This window comes from Equus przewalskii, chromosome 14 (genome assembly GCF_037783145.1).
Source record: "Equus przewalskii isolate Varuska chromosome 14, EquPr2, whole genome shotgun sequence".
In the NCBI taxonomy this organism is placed as follows: domain Eukaryota; kingdom Metazoa; phylum Chordata; class Mammalia; order Perissodactyla; family Equidae; genus Equus; species Equus przewalskii.
This window is the reverse complement of record NC_091844.1, coordinates 24,054,641-24,073,875: the sequence shown is the minus strand read 5'-3', so window position 1 is coordinate 24,073,875 and position 19,235 is coordinate 24,054,641. Positions and strand designations below refer to the sequence as shown.

General features: G+C 40.1%; 1 protein-coding gene across 1 annotated transcript; it reads left to right on the top strand.

Moving 5' to 3' along the window:
• Positions 1-2,420, top strand: LOC103563789 (regenerating islet-derived protein 3-gamma-like). The gene is made up of 5 exons (XM_008539240.2): positions 1-87; positions 662-780; positions 987-1,124; positions 1,757-1,883; positions 2,173-2,420. The coding sequence occupies exons 1-5, from the start codon at positions 12-14 to the stop codon at positions 2,238-2,240; spliced, it is 528 nt and encodes a 175-aa protein (XP_008537462.1). The 5' UTR covers positions 1-11; the 3' UTR covers positions 2,241-2,420.
• The last annotated feature ends 16,815 nt before the right edge of the window (positions 2,421-19,235 follow it).

Below are 19,235 nucleotides of genomic sequence, written 5' to 3'. Positions count from 1 at the left end.
TTACACAAAATATGGCTCCTCCCATGGCCCTCTGCAGCGTATCCTGGGTGCTGCTCTCCTGCCTGATGCTCCTTTCTCAGGTCCAAGGTGAGATTATTCTGCTTCTTGCACTGGGTTTCCTGTGAGTGCTCAGGGCAAAGAGGAGGAAGGCTCCTGTGTGACAAACGTGGTCACGGTGAGGTATATCCCCACAAAATGAACCGCCTACAGTTTCTCCATCCTCACTCCTTCCTTCGGGGTAACTAGCGGCAGAGGCACTCCAGTGGTCCATTTACACTGGAGTGAGATGATTTCCCATTTTCTCAATGGACTCTTATTTATGTTGGTAGGTTGAAGAGGGAAAGCATGAGGGGTCAGTAATGAGATATGGGGAGGTAGAATGAATGGAGAGCTAACTGTAGGCACAGTCAGCCCAGAGCTGGGGAAGAGGTGGAATTTTGAATATGGGAGAAGGAGAAAAGAAAAGAGATGATTCCTCATTTAATGGGGCTGGTTCAAGATCCAGGATACTGAAAGTGGTAGCGGCAGTGAGTGGTAGTCAGGAGTATGGTGTCACTTCCCCAAGTATTGGCCTCGTAGATATTCCCCAGAGTCGCATCCTAAAACTAATCCCCACTCTCCATTTCTCTGCATCCCTCGCCTTTATTTCCTTCCATCCCAGGTGAAGACTCCCCGCAGGACGCGCTCGCTTCAGGGATCAACTGTCCCAAAGGCTCCAAAGCCTATGGCTCCTACTGCTATGGCTTTTTTCTGACAGCAAAATCTTGGATGGATGCAGATGTGAGTAGCTGAATTTGCGCTAGCAGTTATAGGGGGAAGTGCACTAGAGACCAGGGTTCCGGTGTGGTTTCCATTCTGCAGAGTTTCCTGAAAGAGAGAATGAGCACGCTCATCTTTTGCAAACACAGTGCTTCTCACCTATCTCTGCCGGCCCCTTCCCCAGTGACATCTCAAGCTGCTCCTCAGTGTCTCTCTTCCTCACACAGATGGACTGCCAGAAGCGGCCCTCGGGACACCTTGTGTCCATCCTCAGTGCAGTTGAAGCATCCTTCGTGGCCTCACTGGTCAAGAACTCTGCCCACTCCTACTCATATGTCTGGATTGGGCTCAATGACCCCACACAGGTGCGATTACTTTTTCTCCTCTTGTTCCCTCTCACACTGCTGTGGCCATCCAGACCTGCACCTTGGCCCGTATACCTGCCCAGGAAATACCCTAGAGAGCCTGGGAGCTCAGAGATCCAGCGGGCTTTTCAGGGGAAAGGGAGGACCTCGAGGAAAGCTGAGTAGCTGAGTTCTGTGGATGGTCCCAGTCTCCAGCTGCAGTTAATCTGCCTTTGGGCACGTTTTGTGCACATTTCACGCATGAGGTCTTGTCATTCATTCTCTGAGTCTCCCTGAATATTACACATACTGTGTTTAGGGAACCTAAGTGAAGATACAAGGCATTTTGCTCCTAAAGAACAGACATTGTCGTTGAGTATCAGAGGGTAATTACAAATGCACCACCAATTGTTTCGCCAGTAATGTGCTACTCTGAGTGTTTCCATTGTTCTGTGTGATTTTGGCTTTGGGAATTCCCAGTAGGAGGAGGGATTAGTGGGAGCTTCCCAGAGGAAAACTCTGAGCAGCACCTGGAGGAACAGACCAACTGTCACGATTTTGGGGAAGGGATCAAGTGTTCCAGCTGAGGAGATGATGCACTGAGAACTCGAATGACCATTCAACCTCCCCTGTTGTCATCCTCTACTCCATAGGGCTATCAGCCTGATGCAGGTGGATGGGAGTGGAGTAGTACTGATCTTACGCATTACCGTGCTTGGGAGAAAATTCCCCCCACCACCCCAAACCCTGGCTACTGCGGGAGCGTGTCGCGAAGCACAGGTAAGAGACAGAGGAGCTACCTCGTGCCCGGTCTTTTCCATCCTCTCATCCCCCATTTCTAAGCTTGAATTTCAGGGAATGCTCCTCAGCTAGGATATGCAATGTTGGCTTGCCTTTCCCCATCTTTGTCTTCTCTCCTCTCAACTCTCTTTGAATCTCCTTTCCCTGGAGTGGGATTCTGACCAAGAGGAGAGAGATGCTTTGGATCCTAGGCCAGAGTCTGAGAGCACCCCCCTTGGCTTCACCGGCTCCACCAGTCCCATTCACTTTAGTTCTCTTGTCTCTCCAGGATATCTGAAATGGAAAGATTATAACTGTGATTCGTACTTGCCCTATGTCTGCAAGTTCAGGGCCTAGGAGAGCTGAGAGTCAGCTCCCTGAGGTTGGTATGCAGCTCATCAAGGACTTGGGACCAGTGTGAAGATCCACCCAGGACAGGAATATTTTCTCCACACAGCCAACCTCACCACCTCATTCTGAACTTCCCTCCTCCTCAGCCTCATGTCAGGCTTTTTGGCATGTTCCATAGCCTAAGGTTTCAGAGAGCAATAAAAAATATTTTTTTGCATACTTGTGTGCTTTTGTGCTCCAGTCTCATAACAAGATTCTGAGGAAGAATTGGGTGTGGGAGGAAATCTAGGTCTTGCCTCTGTCCAGTTTCATACAGACCGCTGAGGAAATGACCAAGTGTATATTCCCAACAGTGCATTTGTGATGAGCACATGGGCCCTGTTCACAAAGGAGTTATATTGTATGGAAGGAAGACATTGATGTCCCACACAGTGTACTGCACATTCCTCCTGATGGTGTGACCCATGCAGCCTTAGTGGGGTCTGATGTCATTTAGAACAGTGCTTCTTAAAGCATTTGCTGTGAACAGTCCTTTCATTTTCTTTAATTTGCAACCCACCTTCTACCATAACTTTTGTAAAATATAGTAAAAAAAGAATTACTTGGACTTATGTTTATAGTAGTGACATGTAGAGCACTGGAAGCTCTCTTCCTTAGAACAAGAAAAAAATCTCAACATTTGGAGAACCAACAACCCTCCTTGGGCTAATCAGCCTGACATCTCCAGAGAAGTGGCACAGACAATATCAGTCAAGATTTCTATTAATGTTTCTTGAATTACTGGAAAATTGAATAAATGATGACATCTTTGAAAAGCACCGCTGACATGAGTGAAGAAGGGTGAGATTTTTAATGAATCTAAATATTTTCAGACCATCGTATGACTCAATACCTCACTGCCATCACCTTCCCAGACTCACATGTTGTGTGAAAATAAAGCACTTCGTCAGTTCCCTCACCTGAAAGGGGGATGGGATCTTGGCCAAAATCTTTTCTATGGGGGCCAGCCTGGTGGTGCAGTGTTTAATTTCACACATTCCGCTTAGGCGGCCCGGGGTCTGCCAGTTCAGATCCCAGGTACAGACCTACAAACTTCTTGTCAAGCCATACTGTGGCAGGTGTCCCACATATAAAGTAGAGGAAGATGGGCACAGATGTTAGCTCAGGGTCAGTCTTCCTCAGCAAAAAGAGGAGGATTCGTGGCAGATGTTAGCTCAAGGCTAATCTTCCTCAAAAAAAAAAAATCTTTTCTATGAACGGAGAGCAACTTAGCATTGCCACACGGGTAGGGTTGCCAGGCAAAATATAGACCTCCTAACTAAATTTGAATTTCACATCAACAACAAATACTTTTTTAGTATAAGTATATATGAAATATTTTATCTTTGCTCAACTTCTCAGATATTTCATATTTGCCAAATTTGGGAATACTACATTCTCAAATGTATGGAAGAGATGAAAGGACAGTGTCTACCTTCTTAACTGATGTTTGGCAAGTGACTGTACCCTTTCTAAGATAGGCTTACAAAGAGGGAGGACCACCAATTACATCTGAAACTTAACTGCAAGCTCATTCAGTCCTTTGAGAATGTTTTTCTATTATTAACTGTCAGAGTTAGGGATTATCTTCTCTTTATTCCCTAGAATAGTTTGTATAAGATTGGAAATACATCTTTCTTGGTAGTTTGGTATGACTTTTCCAAAAATCTCTTCACTGAAGGTTTTCTTTGTAAGAATATTGTTAAATAAATATTTAGTTTCTTTAACAGTTATAGTAGGACTTTCTTAATTTCTCTTGGGAGAATTAAGAATTTTTCAACCTCAGGCATTTAGAAAGAGAGTGAAGCCAATTTAGGCATTGCATGATCAAAATCAAAATGATGACAATGGTCTCCGACACCCTCCAAGTCCTTCTCTGGCTTTAAAGTGGGTGACTGAAAGCCCAACGCTCCTTTTGCCCTATACGTGGGTGTGTCTTACAAAGACAGCATGTTGGTAGCTCTTGCAAGCATCTAGGCTATGTGAGTGACCATGTTCTCCAATCCTGGAAGAACCAAATGAGTGAAGATAGATCTATGGTGTATTATCCTAATGAGATGAATGAATGCCACATCCTTGCAGCCCAGGCTATTTCCATAGCTCAGTAAGTATACAATATTTCTTTCTTCTTCTGTTCATCAGAGCAAAATCAGGTGTTCATTAGTCCTTGTCTTTAAAGTCTCTTACATTGGTGGAGAGGGCTGGATTCAGGTACTTAGAAAGAATGAGAAGAGAGCATGTCTCCTATTGACATATTTTTCCTAAATACCAGAGAAAGGGGAAAATATTGAAGCGCTCAGTTCAACTACTATTTATTTAATTAAAAGTGATAACCTTCTCTAGGAGGGGGTCATACCCATGGTGAAGCCAGTAGACAACAAGGGGAAGTTTCAGCATTACAGGTAAACTTTGTCCCCTCTCTAGAGGGTGTCCTTGCTGTCATTTCACTATCATCAAATCAGAAATGGAGAAAAAAAGACAAGCAGAATAGAGTCAGTGACTTAATAAGAAATAGCATTCCTCCAAGAAAATGAGGTCTATTTGTATTTTTAGAGTGATCACTCTCCGTACTGTTTTGCCAGGAGGGCTGAGTACCTTGAGCGTGGGTCGAAACCCATGGCTTTTAGTTTCAAGGTGATTTAAGAGAAGTCAAACAGATGGAATTTTGAGCACTTAATGAAGGTTAATATGGGAAGCCTTGCGGTCTTCCCAGGGCTGGTTCTGATTCTAGAACTCCCCTATTTATCACCATTTTCATCCTTTGCTACAGTTTTAACTCAACAATGGGTAAAGTGGAAAAGAAATTGGACTGGAAGTTAGTAAACGAGATTTCGGTTTCCACTATACCTTTTCTTAGCTATGCATCTATACTGTCCCTCATTCCTTAAAAGAGATAAACTTTCAGTGCCCCTTCCTGCCCAGGTATGAGATTTGCAAGCATTAGCAGGTATTGAAGCAATTTCCCCAAACCTCTCCCTCCAATTCAGGTTTTTCTCATTCTAGCTTTGTTAATGGTTTTTTCCTATTTTCCACTATTCCCAAGATCTTTGCCCTGAACTAAAATCTCGAACTCTATGCCTTGAATTTCCAGAATTAGTGTATTTGCTTTCCCAGTTGGATTAAATGATCTAGAATGACACTCTTAGCTTTAACACTCTGTAATACATGACATAAAACAAAAATTGCTTGGCAAATCATTAAACATTAACATTCTGAGCTACAGACCCAGGAAGTATTCAGTTGGGTGGTGATTTGTCTAGTACCATGAGACTATAGCACAGACCACCCTACACTCATTTGTTCACTTCAACAGATTTAAGGGTGCACCAGAAGTTTATATGCTGGATTCAAATCACCATACTTTTCAAATGAGTAGAAACCCAACGATGTATACTCAAAAACAGCACGTCACCCCCACCACCCCCATCCAGCACTATGCTAACCACACAAACTCAAGTGTAAACATTTTCTAGTCCCCTTGACTCGCCTAGACAAACAGTGTGGGTTCTGATCATAAATTTTGATATGGAGTTATCTTAAATCCCAGCCAGCATCTTCTGGTATTTTACTGAATATGTGATTTTGGTCTTGTTAGGGCTATCTTTCCCTCCACTGGATTTTTTCTCTGCTTCCCTTTCCTACTGTATCAATTATGATACTTTTGTCTGTAACAGAGTAGCCAACCCTAAGTAGCTTAACTAACACAGAGATTTATTGATTCACTTGAGAATTCAGGGAACAGTCTTTTTCAATCTTTTTCACCAGAAGCTCAGGGATATCAGGGATCTAGGTTGAAATCTCCGTGATTATCTTGGCTTTTCCCTCATTGACACAAAATAACCATAGCAGCTTATGCACTGTCCGACAATTTCCAATGTGGTAATGAAGGGAAGAGGAGAAAAAAAGACTTCCTTCTCATATACTCTTTCTTACTACGGAGAAACAGTTTTCTCACAAACCCCTGGTAGACATAATCTTACATCTCATTGGCCAAAGTTTGGTTGTGGTTCTATTCTGAAATCAATCACCAGAAAAGGGATTGAGAGTGCTATTATTTACTTTGACCAATCAGGATTCGTCTCCTGGGACTGGACTTACTGTCTTCCATATGAAATCAGGATTTTGTTAGCAGAATGCAAAACGAACAGTTTTGTCAAGTCAATGGATATTGTCTACTACACCTAGAGCCACGCTTAAGTTCCTGAGATACTGATCATAGAAAATATTTTGCTAAATTCATAGCCTTTATTCATGACCAGTTTGTGTCCTGAATCATTTTAGAAATTTTCCTCCCCTGGTGAACTCTCATAAATAGTTCTATCAAGAAGTCTAGAACAGAGGTAGGCAGGCAGTTTCTTTCTCTCCTCCCCCTGTGTCCATTCTGTCCCATTGAACCCTCCATAATTTAACGTCTTCCAGGCAGTCCTTGGCTTTACTTCTCCTGATACAGTTGATAAAATTGCCCCTCTCTCCTAATATTTGTAGTATCTTATTTTTCTCACTAAAAACTACTTCCCTTCAACTTGGGGGAAAGAAGGTGCGGGTGCTCCAATTTGTGCGTGAGCCGCCGATGCCTAAAATTTGTGTGGGAAAATTTGTGTTTTATTCAATTTCTGAATTCCCCATAATTTTCTCTTCCAGAGTCCATATTTCTATTGAGTTGCTAACAGCTAAAGGTGTCTTGCCTGAGATGGGAAACAGGCTTTTTTAAGCTGGCCTGATTTAGACTATTTGGATATAAGATGCTGACAAGCATTCTAACTCGTAAGCAAGAGGGGACGTTTTTGAAAGGACATGGGTTTATCTCAACGCACCCAAGTTTAGGATGCATAGCTGAGTCTCATGAAGGACCAGTGAAAGAAAGAACAAAGTCAGAAAGGGATGTTACTCTCTTCCTTTTCTCTCTTTCACTGAGTTTTGTTCACAGTCTTTCAGCCAACCAGTTTACTTGCCCTTGGAATACAGACAGTATGATCAAATATGGCTAACTGATTAGAATTCTGCCAAACTTTTCACTCCAGGGGTTCAAAACTTTATATTTTTGGTGAACAAATTCATTTTCAGGAGAATATCTGACTATTCTAGCTAGGACTGGGTGCTTACCCCAGTCCAATCAGCCGCGGCAAAGAATTTGAGTCACATGGTATTATTATGGGAGCTACACTCGCCTCTTAAGTAGGACCTGTGGATGAGACCCAGTTCTTAGAGAAAGGGGTCAGGGAGGCATTCCAACAGAATTTTACTGCAGTGAACAAGACTTAACTGTCTCAGCCTCTCATTCTTACCTTAGCTTATTTTCTGACCTAGATTTCTGTTTTTGGATACTGACCGGTTGCCCCAGGTACCATACCTCCTTCTGACATTAAAGCATCCTCCAGACTTCCAGGAGGGGTCAGTTGTCTATTGGGCTCATTATTCTCATTGTATTCATCCAATCCTTGTTTGTTCCAAGAACTACCTATTTAACCTATCATGATTGGGATTTCTGCCAGTCATCGTGAGCCAATGAACTGGACAAAACATTTTCCTCAGTTGAATCAGCATCCCCACAGGCTGCTGGGCCTCTGGTGGTGCCTCTGTCATTGACTTTACTCTCCATCTAGACTTTGAGAGACAAAACCATCTGATAGCAATAGCAAGTGCAAAGAACATCTGGGTAATAGTTGGGGATACCGAGGGACCCTATTTCCTGATACCCCTGAATGTAACTCACCCCTTTTAGCTTTAGCAGAGTTCTTCCCTCTCCACCTCCAAACCTCCTACCATCAAACCACATTCGTCCATCCTTCCTAAGTAGTTTTTAAAGTGAACCTCTGGGAGGTCATTGCACACCAACTGCATAGATCTCTGCTACAATTTATATGTATATTTGGCACTTGAATTTATTTATGGATTTCTTACTCATGTCTAAATCAGAATCTCCCCAAATCTCACTCTTTGGAATGCTCATTTCATGAGTTACTCAAAGATTTGTTTAACTGTATTGCATGTATGCATTTTGGAAATACTCCTTCCATGGTTAGTTCGGGAAACACTAAGTTATGCAGAGTTGAGCAGATTTCTTTACTCTAGGGCTTTTCCAAGTCTTTGTGTGAAAATGTATGGAAATAAAAGAAAGTAATAGGGTTTGCAGCTCATCAGGCATTTGGCCACAGGTGTTTATGTGCATGTTTGTGTATCCTATTTGGGAGAAATATCTGTTAATAGATCACTAGTTTAATTCAGATCTAATAATAGTCTAAAACACTGTTTTTCAAAGCATGGGTTACAACTTACTGGTATTTGAAATCATTAAATCAATTTAGTGGGTAATAATATATTTTTCTTAAATGAAAGGAGACTTGAGAAAATTCCACAGTATATTGCACAAAGAAGGTAAATACAATTTTGTGGGAAATTTTCATTTTAGTTATATATTTATATGTGAATGCTGCTGAGATACAAAATATATTTCTTATTGTAAATAGCAGTCAGAATTTTGAATGCCACTAGTCTAAAGCACAGGCTTTTAGGTAACTGTGAGAAGATTAAACAAACTACCACTAGAGGGAGAGTTGGCCCAGCACAGAGTGCGTTACTGAAGAAATTAGGTGCATGAGCTGGCTGTTTCTAAAAACAGAGATGGTCAGACAAAAAAGTTAGAGAAAAAAAAAAGTTTAATCTATTCCTACATCTTCTAAGATTAAATGTCTGCTACAGTGGCACATCCCAGGGAACAGAATGAGCAAATCTTGCAAATGAAAATGCACGGTATATAAATAACAAACGGGTCGGAACTGGGTGCTTCAGTTGTGTCCCTAACTAACTAGAAAGCCAGGAGTATGAGGTGAAGAATGCTACACAGAGGAGTAAGTCAGAGAGACCTAGGACTCGAGAGTTCCTTATGCCTTCAGAAACTACGAGTGACTAGACAGTTGTTTGTGGGTCTTTCTTTCTCTAGGCTACTCAGAATGAGAATGCTTCCTATGTGTCGAGGGCGCCCCTCTTGGTGTGGCTCGTGGTAAGACACAGGGTTACAACTCCCACGACAGGAGCAAAGCTGGCAGATATCCTCCATCTGCCAGTTCTCTGGATGGCCCAGCCAGGTAGAGGAAGAAAGAGAAAGAAGCAATTAGAGATCATTTACAGTGGCAATGAGGCTGGGGGTCCCGCTGCAGTGGCAGTCAATGTTCAATGGTTTTGGCTCCCATAGATCTTGATAATCAAATCACTCTACCTACATGATATTGCCTATATTTTTAGCTGCCAAACTTTCCTTGTTCCTTCCTGCTGAACAGACCTGGCGCTCCAGCCTCCCAATGAATCTTTGAGCTAACGAAGAACCTCTGTATTTTGTTTAGATTTTACAACTTAGTCAAGGTATATTTGAAGTGCAATAAACTGTACGTATTTAAAGTATACAAATTGATGTCTTGACATATATTCCATGAAATCATCCAAATAATTGCTGTAATAAACATATACATCACCACTAGATGTTTCCTCCCACCCTCAACTTCTCCAATCTCCCCAACCCAAGGCAATCTTGATCTATTTTCTGACACTCTAGATAAGTTTAATTTGCATTTTCCAGAACTTTATATAAGTGGAATCATACATTTTATATTTTTCTCTCTGGTTTCTTGTACTCAACACAATTACTTTGAGGTTCATTCACATTGTTGCAAGTATCAATCCTTCACTTATTTTCATTGTTGAGTAATAGTCTATCATGTAGATGTAACAGAATTTGTCTATTACCCTATTGATAGACATTTGGGTGGTTTTTAGTTTTTGTCTATTATAAATAAAGCTGCTATGAATATTAGTGTACAAGTTTACATAGAGACAAATGCTTTCACTTGTCCTGGGTCAATATCTAGGAGTTGAATATCTGCATTGCACACTAGGTATATATTTAACTTTTAAAAAACTGCTAGAAGTTTTTTTTTTTTTTTTTTTGAGGAAGATTAGCCCTGAGCTAAGTACTGCCATTCCTCCTCTTTTTGCTGAGGAAGACTGGCCCTGAGCTGACATCCATGCCCATCTTCCTCTACTTTATACATGGGACACCTACCACAGCATGGCTTTTGCCAAGTGGTGCCATGTCCAAACCGGCGAACCCCAGGCCACCAAAAAGCAGAACGTGTGCACTTAACCGATGGGCCACTGGCCGGCCCCCAAACCACAAGCTTTTTAAAGTGATTATATCATTTATATCAACACCAGCAGGGCATGAGAGTTCCAGTTGTTTTACATCCTCATTATTGTTAGTCTTTCTAATTTTAGTCACTCTAATGGGTGTGTCATGACATCTCATGCTTTTAATCTGTTTCTCTCTAATAATGAATGATGTTGAGAAGTTTTTCGTGTGCTAATTTGCCATCTATATATCTTTTTTGATGAAATATATGCTTAAATCTTTTGCCCATTTTGTATTGGTTTGTTTGTTAGTATTATCAAGTTGTAAGAGTTCTTTACAAATTCTAGATAAAATTTCTTTGTTGGATAGATGTTTGGAAATATTTTCTGTTTATGACTTGCCTTTTCATATTCTTAACAGTGTCTCTGAAGAATGAAAGCTTTTCATTTTGATCATGTCCAATTTATTTATTTCTTTTCTTGTGTAGTTTGTAAATATTTTTAAGAAAATTTTTGCTTAACTCAAGGTCACAATATTATCACCTATATTTTCTTTTTCAATTATTATAATTTTACATTTTATATTTAGATCTATAATCCATTTTGAGTTAATTTTTGAATAAGGTGTGAGTATAGGTCAAGGTTAATTTCTTTTGCATATGGGCATCAAATTGTTTCAGCACCATTTCTTAAAATAGCCTTTCTTGAATAGCCTTATGTTAGCTGTTTTTTCCCTAGTTTTATTGAGATATAATTGACAAATAAAAATTATATGTATTGAAGATGTATAATGTCATGTTTTGATAAAATTAGAAGGAATCTGAGACAATGCAGATGAAACCAAATGAATCTAACTCTTCTATAATAAATCACATAAACACTGAAGAGGGTAAGAAAAATGAGCTGATTTAAGTAACTTTGGAAAACAATATTTTGATTAGATACTTATAAAGGCTAAAGACAAAAAAAGAATTCTACATACTGTGCACTAGTAGGTAAGTTTGTTTCTCACAAGGATTTAGGATAGCAATCTGAAACTACACTATATGTGTACTAGAGTTGGATAAATAAGTAAATGTGTTGTAGATAATGAGAGTCCGCTTATTCTCTGCGAGAAAAAGTAGTTACATATAAGAAAAGAAGGAATTCTAGAAAGAACCTTGTGGCTCTGGATTGTAGTTTGTGTCCTCATTTAAAAAAAAATTATATATATATAATATATATATGATCATATATTTTTCTTTTGTATTGTATTAATATGGTGAATTATATTGATGTTTTTGAGTGATAAAACAATCCGTATTTCTGAGCTAAACACTTCTTGGTCGTGATGTTTTATTCTTTAATATATCACCTTATTCAATTTGCTAAAATGTTGCTAAGAAATTTTGTATCTTTTTTCATGATGAGTATTGTTTGGTTTTCTTTTTTATAATGTATTTTTTCTGGTTTTCACATCAGGATGATACTGACCTTATAAAATGGGTCGGGAAACGTTCTTTCCTCTTCTATTTTCTGGAAGAATTTACGTAGAATTAATATTTATTCTTCCTTGATTATTTGGTGGAATTCACCAGTGAAGTAATTTGGACCTGAAATTTTCTTTGTGGGAAGGCTTGAGTAGCTTTTTCTCTATTATTTTTGTTTTCAGCTACAGTGAGAAAACATACTTTGTATGACTCAAACACTCTTAAATTTATTGAAATTTGTTTTATGGTTCAGAATATGGTTGACATTAGTACGTGTCTATGTGCACTGGAATGCGCATTCTTCTTTTGATGAGTGTAGTATTTTATAAAGGTCTTTGAAGACACGCTTCTTTCAGAATGTTGATTATTGATTTTTGCCCTTATCTGGATTATTCCCTTTCTTCTCCTTATATTGGATTTAGTTTAGTTTCCCAGGTAACAGATTAGATCACTGATTTGAAATCTCTTTTCTTCTCTAATATGGGTATTTAATGCTATAAATTGCTCTCTGAGCACTGCTAAACATATACCCCAGAAAAATAAAAACTTATTTTCACATAGAAATTGTTTTTTTATTTATAATAAAACAAAACTGGAAAGTACCCAAATGTCCTTCAATAGGTGAATGGTTAAACAAACTGTGGTACATCCAGGCCATGGAATACTGCTCAGCAATGAAAAAGAACAAACTCTTGATAAACACAATAATTTGAAAAATGCCTAGGAAATTATGCAAGTGAAAAATCTCATGTCAAAAGGATACATATTACTCAACTCCACTTATAAAACATGCATGAAATAACCTAATTATAAAGATATAGAACAGATTAGTGACAGCAACGTTTAGGGATGGGGGAGAAGGGGTAGGTAAGACCATACTGGGATCACAAGGGAGAGTCTTGTGATTGTGATATAGTTAAATATCTTGATTGTAATGAAGGTTAAAAAGATGAGCTTCCACTTCATCATTTACATTCCTCCCCTTGAGAGAGCTGCAGTAGCAACTTAGGTTTAATTTTTCAGAAAAGGAAAACCTAAGAACACCCTTACTTATAGCCCTGACTCCAGCAAAGCTTTGAGCTGGATGGGAAATTCCCAAAGACTCAGGTGACCCCACCTGGGGAACATGCAGGCATCCCCTAAGAATTCAAAGGATGACAAAAGGAGGGGAAACTATAAAAACTTGGGTTTCAAAGAGTCGAACGGGATGATAGCTTGAGTCTCAGTGAACGGGGCAATGCCACCTATATGGTAGTCAGATATTGGTGAGCTCCTGACAGGCTAGGATTATAGACAAGGAGCCCCTACCTCAGAAACTTTTCGATTCAGCATCAGGCTCTATTCATGCTAGTGGCCCCCTTGGTCTGTTCTCTGTCTCTGTTGGATTTGACCCCCCGACTTCTCTAAGTGTTTGCTGCCTACTCCACTGTGAGCGTCTGGCTTCCACTGCCTTTCCTTCCAGAATTTAACATGGCATGTCCCTCATTCTGGAAAGTGTTGGATTATTTTGGTCCCAGAGCCTTCTTTGGCTCATTTCCCAACTCCATTCCCATAGGAACTCAAAGCAGAATCTGCATCTCCCTTTCCTTTGTATCTTTCCACAATGCCTATTGGCGGGACAGCAAGGGCAGGGCGGTGGAAGGAGGAAGTGACAGGCATGTGCAGGAAAGTCTGGCCATGACGTACGGTGCTGAGTTGCTGCTTATAAGCAAAATTCGCTGAGAGAAGACATAAGATTTCACTGAAGAACATAATAGCTTACCATTAAAACAACAAGAAGTGACAAAGCATATGCTTGTGAGTTACAAAAACTGCTAATTAAACAAAATATGCGCATGCTGGCAGCTTACTAAATGTGGTATGTCACGGCTTAGCTTCCTGGCACCCTCAACACCCCTCCACCCCCATCTTCCAACATTATCTGAGCTCTGCAGATCATATATTCCATCTGTTTTTCTATTCCAGTAGTGCCAGCCCTCCCTTGAGAAAAACTCAGGAATTCTCACCAAGAAAGAGAAGTGAGAGATCTTTTCAGGAGATCCTAGTCATTCTCTGGATCTTGTTATGAAGTGAGAACAGCTGGTATCCAGTTCTTGCCAGCTTCAAGCTGACAGCTCCCAACACCATTGGGCTCCAAATAAGCTGTCCTCTGACAGGGAAGAAGCAATAATTGGAAACGTTTCAAACGCAACACAGGCTGTTTATTCTCTCCCCGATCTAAATTCAACCACATCCAACTGCCGAGTTTCTAAGATGTATGGAAACCTACAGATTCTCTCAGGTAGAAAACTAGTTCCCCTACTGAACAAAAGGCATCAGGTGCTTTGCTCCTTCACATTTTTATAAACTTTTCAGTTTTCCATGACACTCTTCTCTTCTCTTTCCCACACTCTTCTCTCCCCACTACCAAAACCTTCCGTTGAAACTTCCTCTCTTGGAATAAGAATAGAAAACATCTTATCTCTGGCAAAAGGAGTCCAGGCATGAGGGAGCCAGCGTGGAAGGAACTGAGGAGTGGGTCAGGGTTAGCGAAAGCTTCCTAAAGAAAATTTCAGTATCCAGAGAATTCAAAGGACTGAGACTCAAAGGTAGCACCATACCCCATGTTTTCAGAAAACAGCGACACCCAAAGGTAAACTTTTCCTCTGGTTACTGAGTGGAGCTCCAGCCGATCCTTCCCTTCAGATGTTCTTTCAGAAACTATTTTCAATTCACTCTCAGGGGGAAGAATCTGGGATCTTGAAACTCTTTCTTCCAGAAGACCTCATAATTTTGCATGAACATTGCCCCTGCTCCTCCCCTAAACTCTGCCTTTCAGGACCGGAGTGTGTTAAATCACAAGAGAACTGAAGCCTTATAATGTGTGTATTTTGTTTCCTTCCCTCCCCCCCCATCCCTTTCCCTCCTCCCCAGTGTGTGAATACATTTCTTGAATTAACATTACTAAAGGAAGCCACTCAAGTAATTATTCACAGAAAAGTATCTGAAGCCTCTCCTATAGATAGAGAACAACTGGTATAATTCTTCAGTTCTGCCTCAATAGATATGATATCATAAAGGATGCGCTCATCCTTGAAACTGATTGCCTCACAGACTGCTTAGGCTTTAAACACACAGGACCCATAATTTATGAAAAGGGATCCATTTGCTACTTCAGAACTGACCCTGCTCTTACCCAAATAATAATAACCAACATTTATTAAATATTGCCCAGGTGCCAGACATTTTATACAGCTTCTACATGTATTAACTTATTTAATCGTCAAACCAACCCTACGAAGCAAGTACTGTTATGATCTCAATATTATACATAACATGCAAGAAGGGGCTCCACCAGAGCATCTGGAGGGATCATGGCCCTGCCAAGACTGTGATTTTGTCCCGTTGATACTAATGTCAGAGTTCTGGCCTCCAGAGCTGTAAGAGAATAAATTTCTGTTGTTTAAAGCCACCACGTTTTGGAAATTTGTTACAGCTGCTGTAGGATACTAATATAGTATATGACAAGCTGAATAGAATCACCGAAGATCCTCAGTGTGTGTCAGTTCTTTCCAGGGTGTTGGAGAGGGTACAAGAGATTAAGAAAACCCAAGGCCTCCAAATATGAAATTCACCATCTGCTTAATTTACCACTTCAGGCTTCTCTCTGCTGGAACTGCATACATTTTGCATCCAAAATGCTTGAGGCATGGACATATGGAATTTCTTCACTAATGAACTTACCCCTTCATCTACGAAGAGCATTTCACAGATGGGAAGAGACGACTGTGGAGGAATCACAGATATCATTCTGGAAGATGGCTGTGATGTATATCAAGGCTGCCCCAGGGAGAGAAGCCCAAGGCCTTTCTGGCCTAAATGCCCATCTATATGACCCTCCAGGAAGTATAGGATGTCCTGACTTGATTCATATCTAAAGTGATATGATTATATGACCACATGATAACCGAATTCCACCTGCACTGATAACCTTTTCTTTTTAAAGATTGGCACCTGAGCTAACATGTGTTACCAATCTTCTTCTTTTTTTTTCTCTCTTTCTTCTCCCCAAAGCCCCCTGGTACATAGTTGTATATTCTAGTTGTAGGTCCTTCTGGTTGTGCTATGTGGGATGCCACCTCAGCATGGCCTGATGAGTAGTGCCATGTCCACGTCCAGGATCCGAACTGGGGAAACCCAGGCTGCCAAAGTGGAGTGTGCAAACTTAAGCACTCGGCCACGGGGTTGGCCCCTGCACCGATACTATTTTAATGACTTTTTTACATGATCTTTCCTTTGTCTTGTGAAAAATAACTCACATACCTATGCCTTATCAATTTAGCCCTACCCTCAACACATTGCAGCTCTTCACTGCCCATGGGTCCTGTCCCCATGCTATTCTCTGAATAAAGGAGCACTACTACCAGACCTTGAGAGTCCAAGAAATCTTTCTTTCAACTCCTTGGCTCACCAAGCCTGCATCATCGGCACATGTTTGAAAAGCATGAGAAAAAATGGCTTTCAAGCTGGTGGCTGACTTTGCAGGGGGACCTTTATAAACCTTTGCCACCAACAGCATTCCTCAGCAAAAACTACACCCAACTGGGGTTGTTTCTGCAAAAAGAAAGCGGCTGAATCTTGGTAAAATGAGTCTACTGAGGATTTGTTGCTTATGATTTCGTACTTTGCTTATGCCACAGTAGGTAGCTCCCTAGACCCAGACAATGCTAACATTTCTTTCAAAGGCATCTTTCTCCTTAATCTCCCCGACTTCTTCCAAAAGGAAATTGGTAGATTTTCTTCTACTCCCTCTAAATATAGAGTCCTTTCTTCAGTGTCGAGCATGGGTAGGGGGAGAGAGTTTGGCTAAATCCAATTACTAAGCACAATTTCTGATGGCTGTAGTTTCCTCCATTCCCTTCCAGGCTCAGTAACCTCTCAAGACCCATTTCAGGAGGCAAGAGTTAGTAGTAAATTTAAACATGTCCACTAAGTTTGAGTATAAGGAGCTAGCATGATATAGATGTTCTCAAAGTATCAAGCAGGTAGAAACTGTAGGCAGCTGATGCCTAGGGAAGCTCAAAGTGGCTGGAAATGAGCCTGAGGTTCCTAGGTTCATTGAAGCTGAAACTATTGGTGTGAAGTTAACTGCCTCTGAGATGGTGTTGTGAAATTGAAGAATTACAAGAACCATCCCAGAATATCCCTTTGGAATCTAGAAAACACAAACCAATACAGACTGAAAATTTAGAAAGAAAAAACCAAATTAAATGTCCGTAGAGAAGAGGTTGGGTATATCAAGACAAATGGAGAAGTAAAATGTAATGGGATACTAAACAAAATTTCAATCAAATAAGTTAAATCTTAACATAATATGGCACACGAAAAAAGCCAGTTTCAGCAAGTTACGAACTATTTGGTAAAATTTATATATGCTTTTAAAGGACATAGGTTAATACTGTATATTAGTTATTGATTAATTCACATGTAGTTTAATAAATGAAAACCCAAAATGGAAGAATATGCACAAAAATGTAGTATTTGCCTAAGAATTTACAATGAATTTTTTCTTTTTATAAAGACTAAAGATTTTAAACAAAGAAAACAAATGTTGACATTTTTATTCTGACTGGAAGGTTCATATGTGTTTGTTTAATTTGTCCAATTTATTTCTGCATTTACTAAAAATAGTTATACTTTTTAAGAGCTTATGACCAGGGAAAGATAGATCTTTTTTAAAAAATAAATAAGAGATTCAGTTATATTCCTCAGAATTACAAAGGATGCAGATGAGAGGTGTCCGGTATACTTGGTTCCATGATAGATTTCTCGTGCTGAACTGAACAGGAAATTAATTTTTAAAAAATTAAAACAAAAGTAATTGTGCCTTTTGTTTTTCAATATGAGAGTTTTCATTACTTCAAGAAGACTTCAAACAAGCAATGACTTTCCAGGTATAAAATATCTGATACTTTAAAATGTGTAATAAAATATATTGTAGCTCGCATGATAAAGGAAACTGCTGCAAGATAAAGAAGGGAGACTTAAAACAAATAACAACTGACATAGTTCTCTCATCAAAATCTTTATTGCCCCCGATATCTGCATTCTTACTGAGATAGCTATCCTTATTGCTTATTATATATCACTGGCCAAATTCCACATGCAAGGTAATAAAATCGAGGACTTTTCTGTGTCCAGAGTGATGCCTTTTTCAGGGAAGCCTTAATTCCCGCTCTTTCAATATTTATTTCCTTGTCCTCGGGAGCCTCAAATTTCTGTCCTCTGATCTCGTTTTACAAGTCTCACACTACCTTCTAAGCATCTCCCTGATGGGACCCTACTGGCCCCCCCTCAGATCCTTCCATCTGGTAGAATTTCCTATCGCTTCTTTTCAACATTGGTATTTTCCCCATTTTTCTAATTAAAGAATACAAAAGGGTCAGACCAGAGAATTCTCTTTCATAATATTTTCCTTAAGCTTGGCCTGACACAATCTTCGAACATATAGAAAATAGGTTAAGATCTGTTCATTAAGAGTTTAGAAGCATAGGGTCCTTGATTCTCGGAGAAGGGAATTATGACACACAGGGATTCCAACCTAAACTTCAAATTTTCATCCAATGGAGACTCAGCATACTAGTTTATTTTTACCGTCTAACAAACTCCCACTCTCATTCAGGTTATTGGTAAAATTCAGCTCCTTGCTGTGTAGGACTGAGGTCCCCATTTCCTTGCTGGCTATCAGCTTAGGTGCCACTCTCAGTTGCATTCCTTGGCATGAGGCCACCTCCATCTTCTAAGCCAGCAATGGCACACTGATTCTTTTTGGAGCTTTGAGATTCTTGACTTCCTCTTATCCTGCCAGTTAGAGAAAATTCTGAATTTAAATAGCTCACATGATTAGATTGGGCCACAAATCTCCCATTTTATTGACTCAGAGTCAACTGATTAGTGACCTTACTTGCATCTTCAAGAATTGCTTTTCCCATATGACACAACATATGTTAGGGGTTCATATCTCATCAAATTTACAGGCTCTACCCACACTCACTGGGAAATTATTATATAAGATCATTGGGGTCATTAGAGGTCATTAGAATTCTGCATAACATAGAATTTTCTGCCATTCATGCTTCCCTGAGCTGGACCTCATTCAAACTCGTATAATGGGAACAATTCTCGTGTGTCTTATATGAAAGCACCTGAAGGACTTGAGACCTGAGAGATTTCCTCTGTGATTTTGCATGTGCTCGCCCCCATGGCTCTTCTCCCCCCTCCTCCAACTGGTACCCACCTGTACAGGACTTCAGCCCCTGTTTCCCTCCACCCCTTTAGAGAAAATTTATGACTGCAATTCTTAAGAACAGTTCATTTATTCTTGACAGTGGCT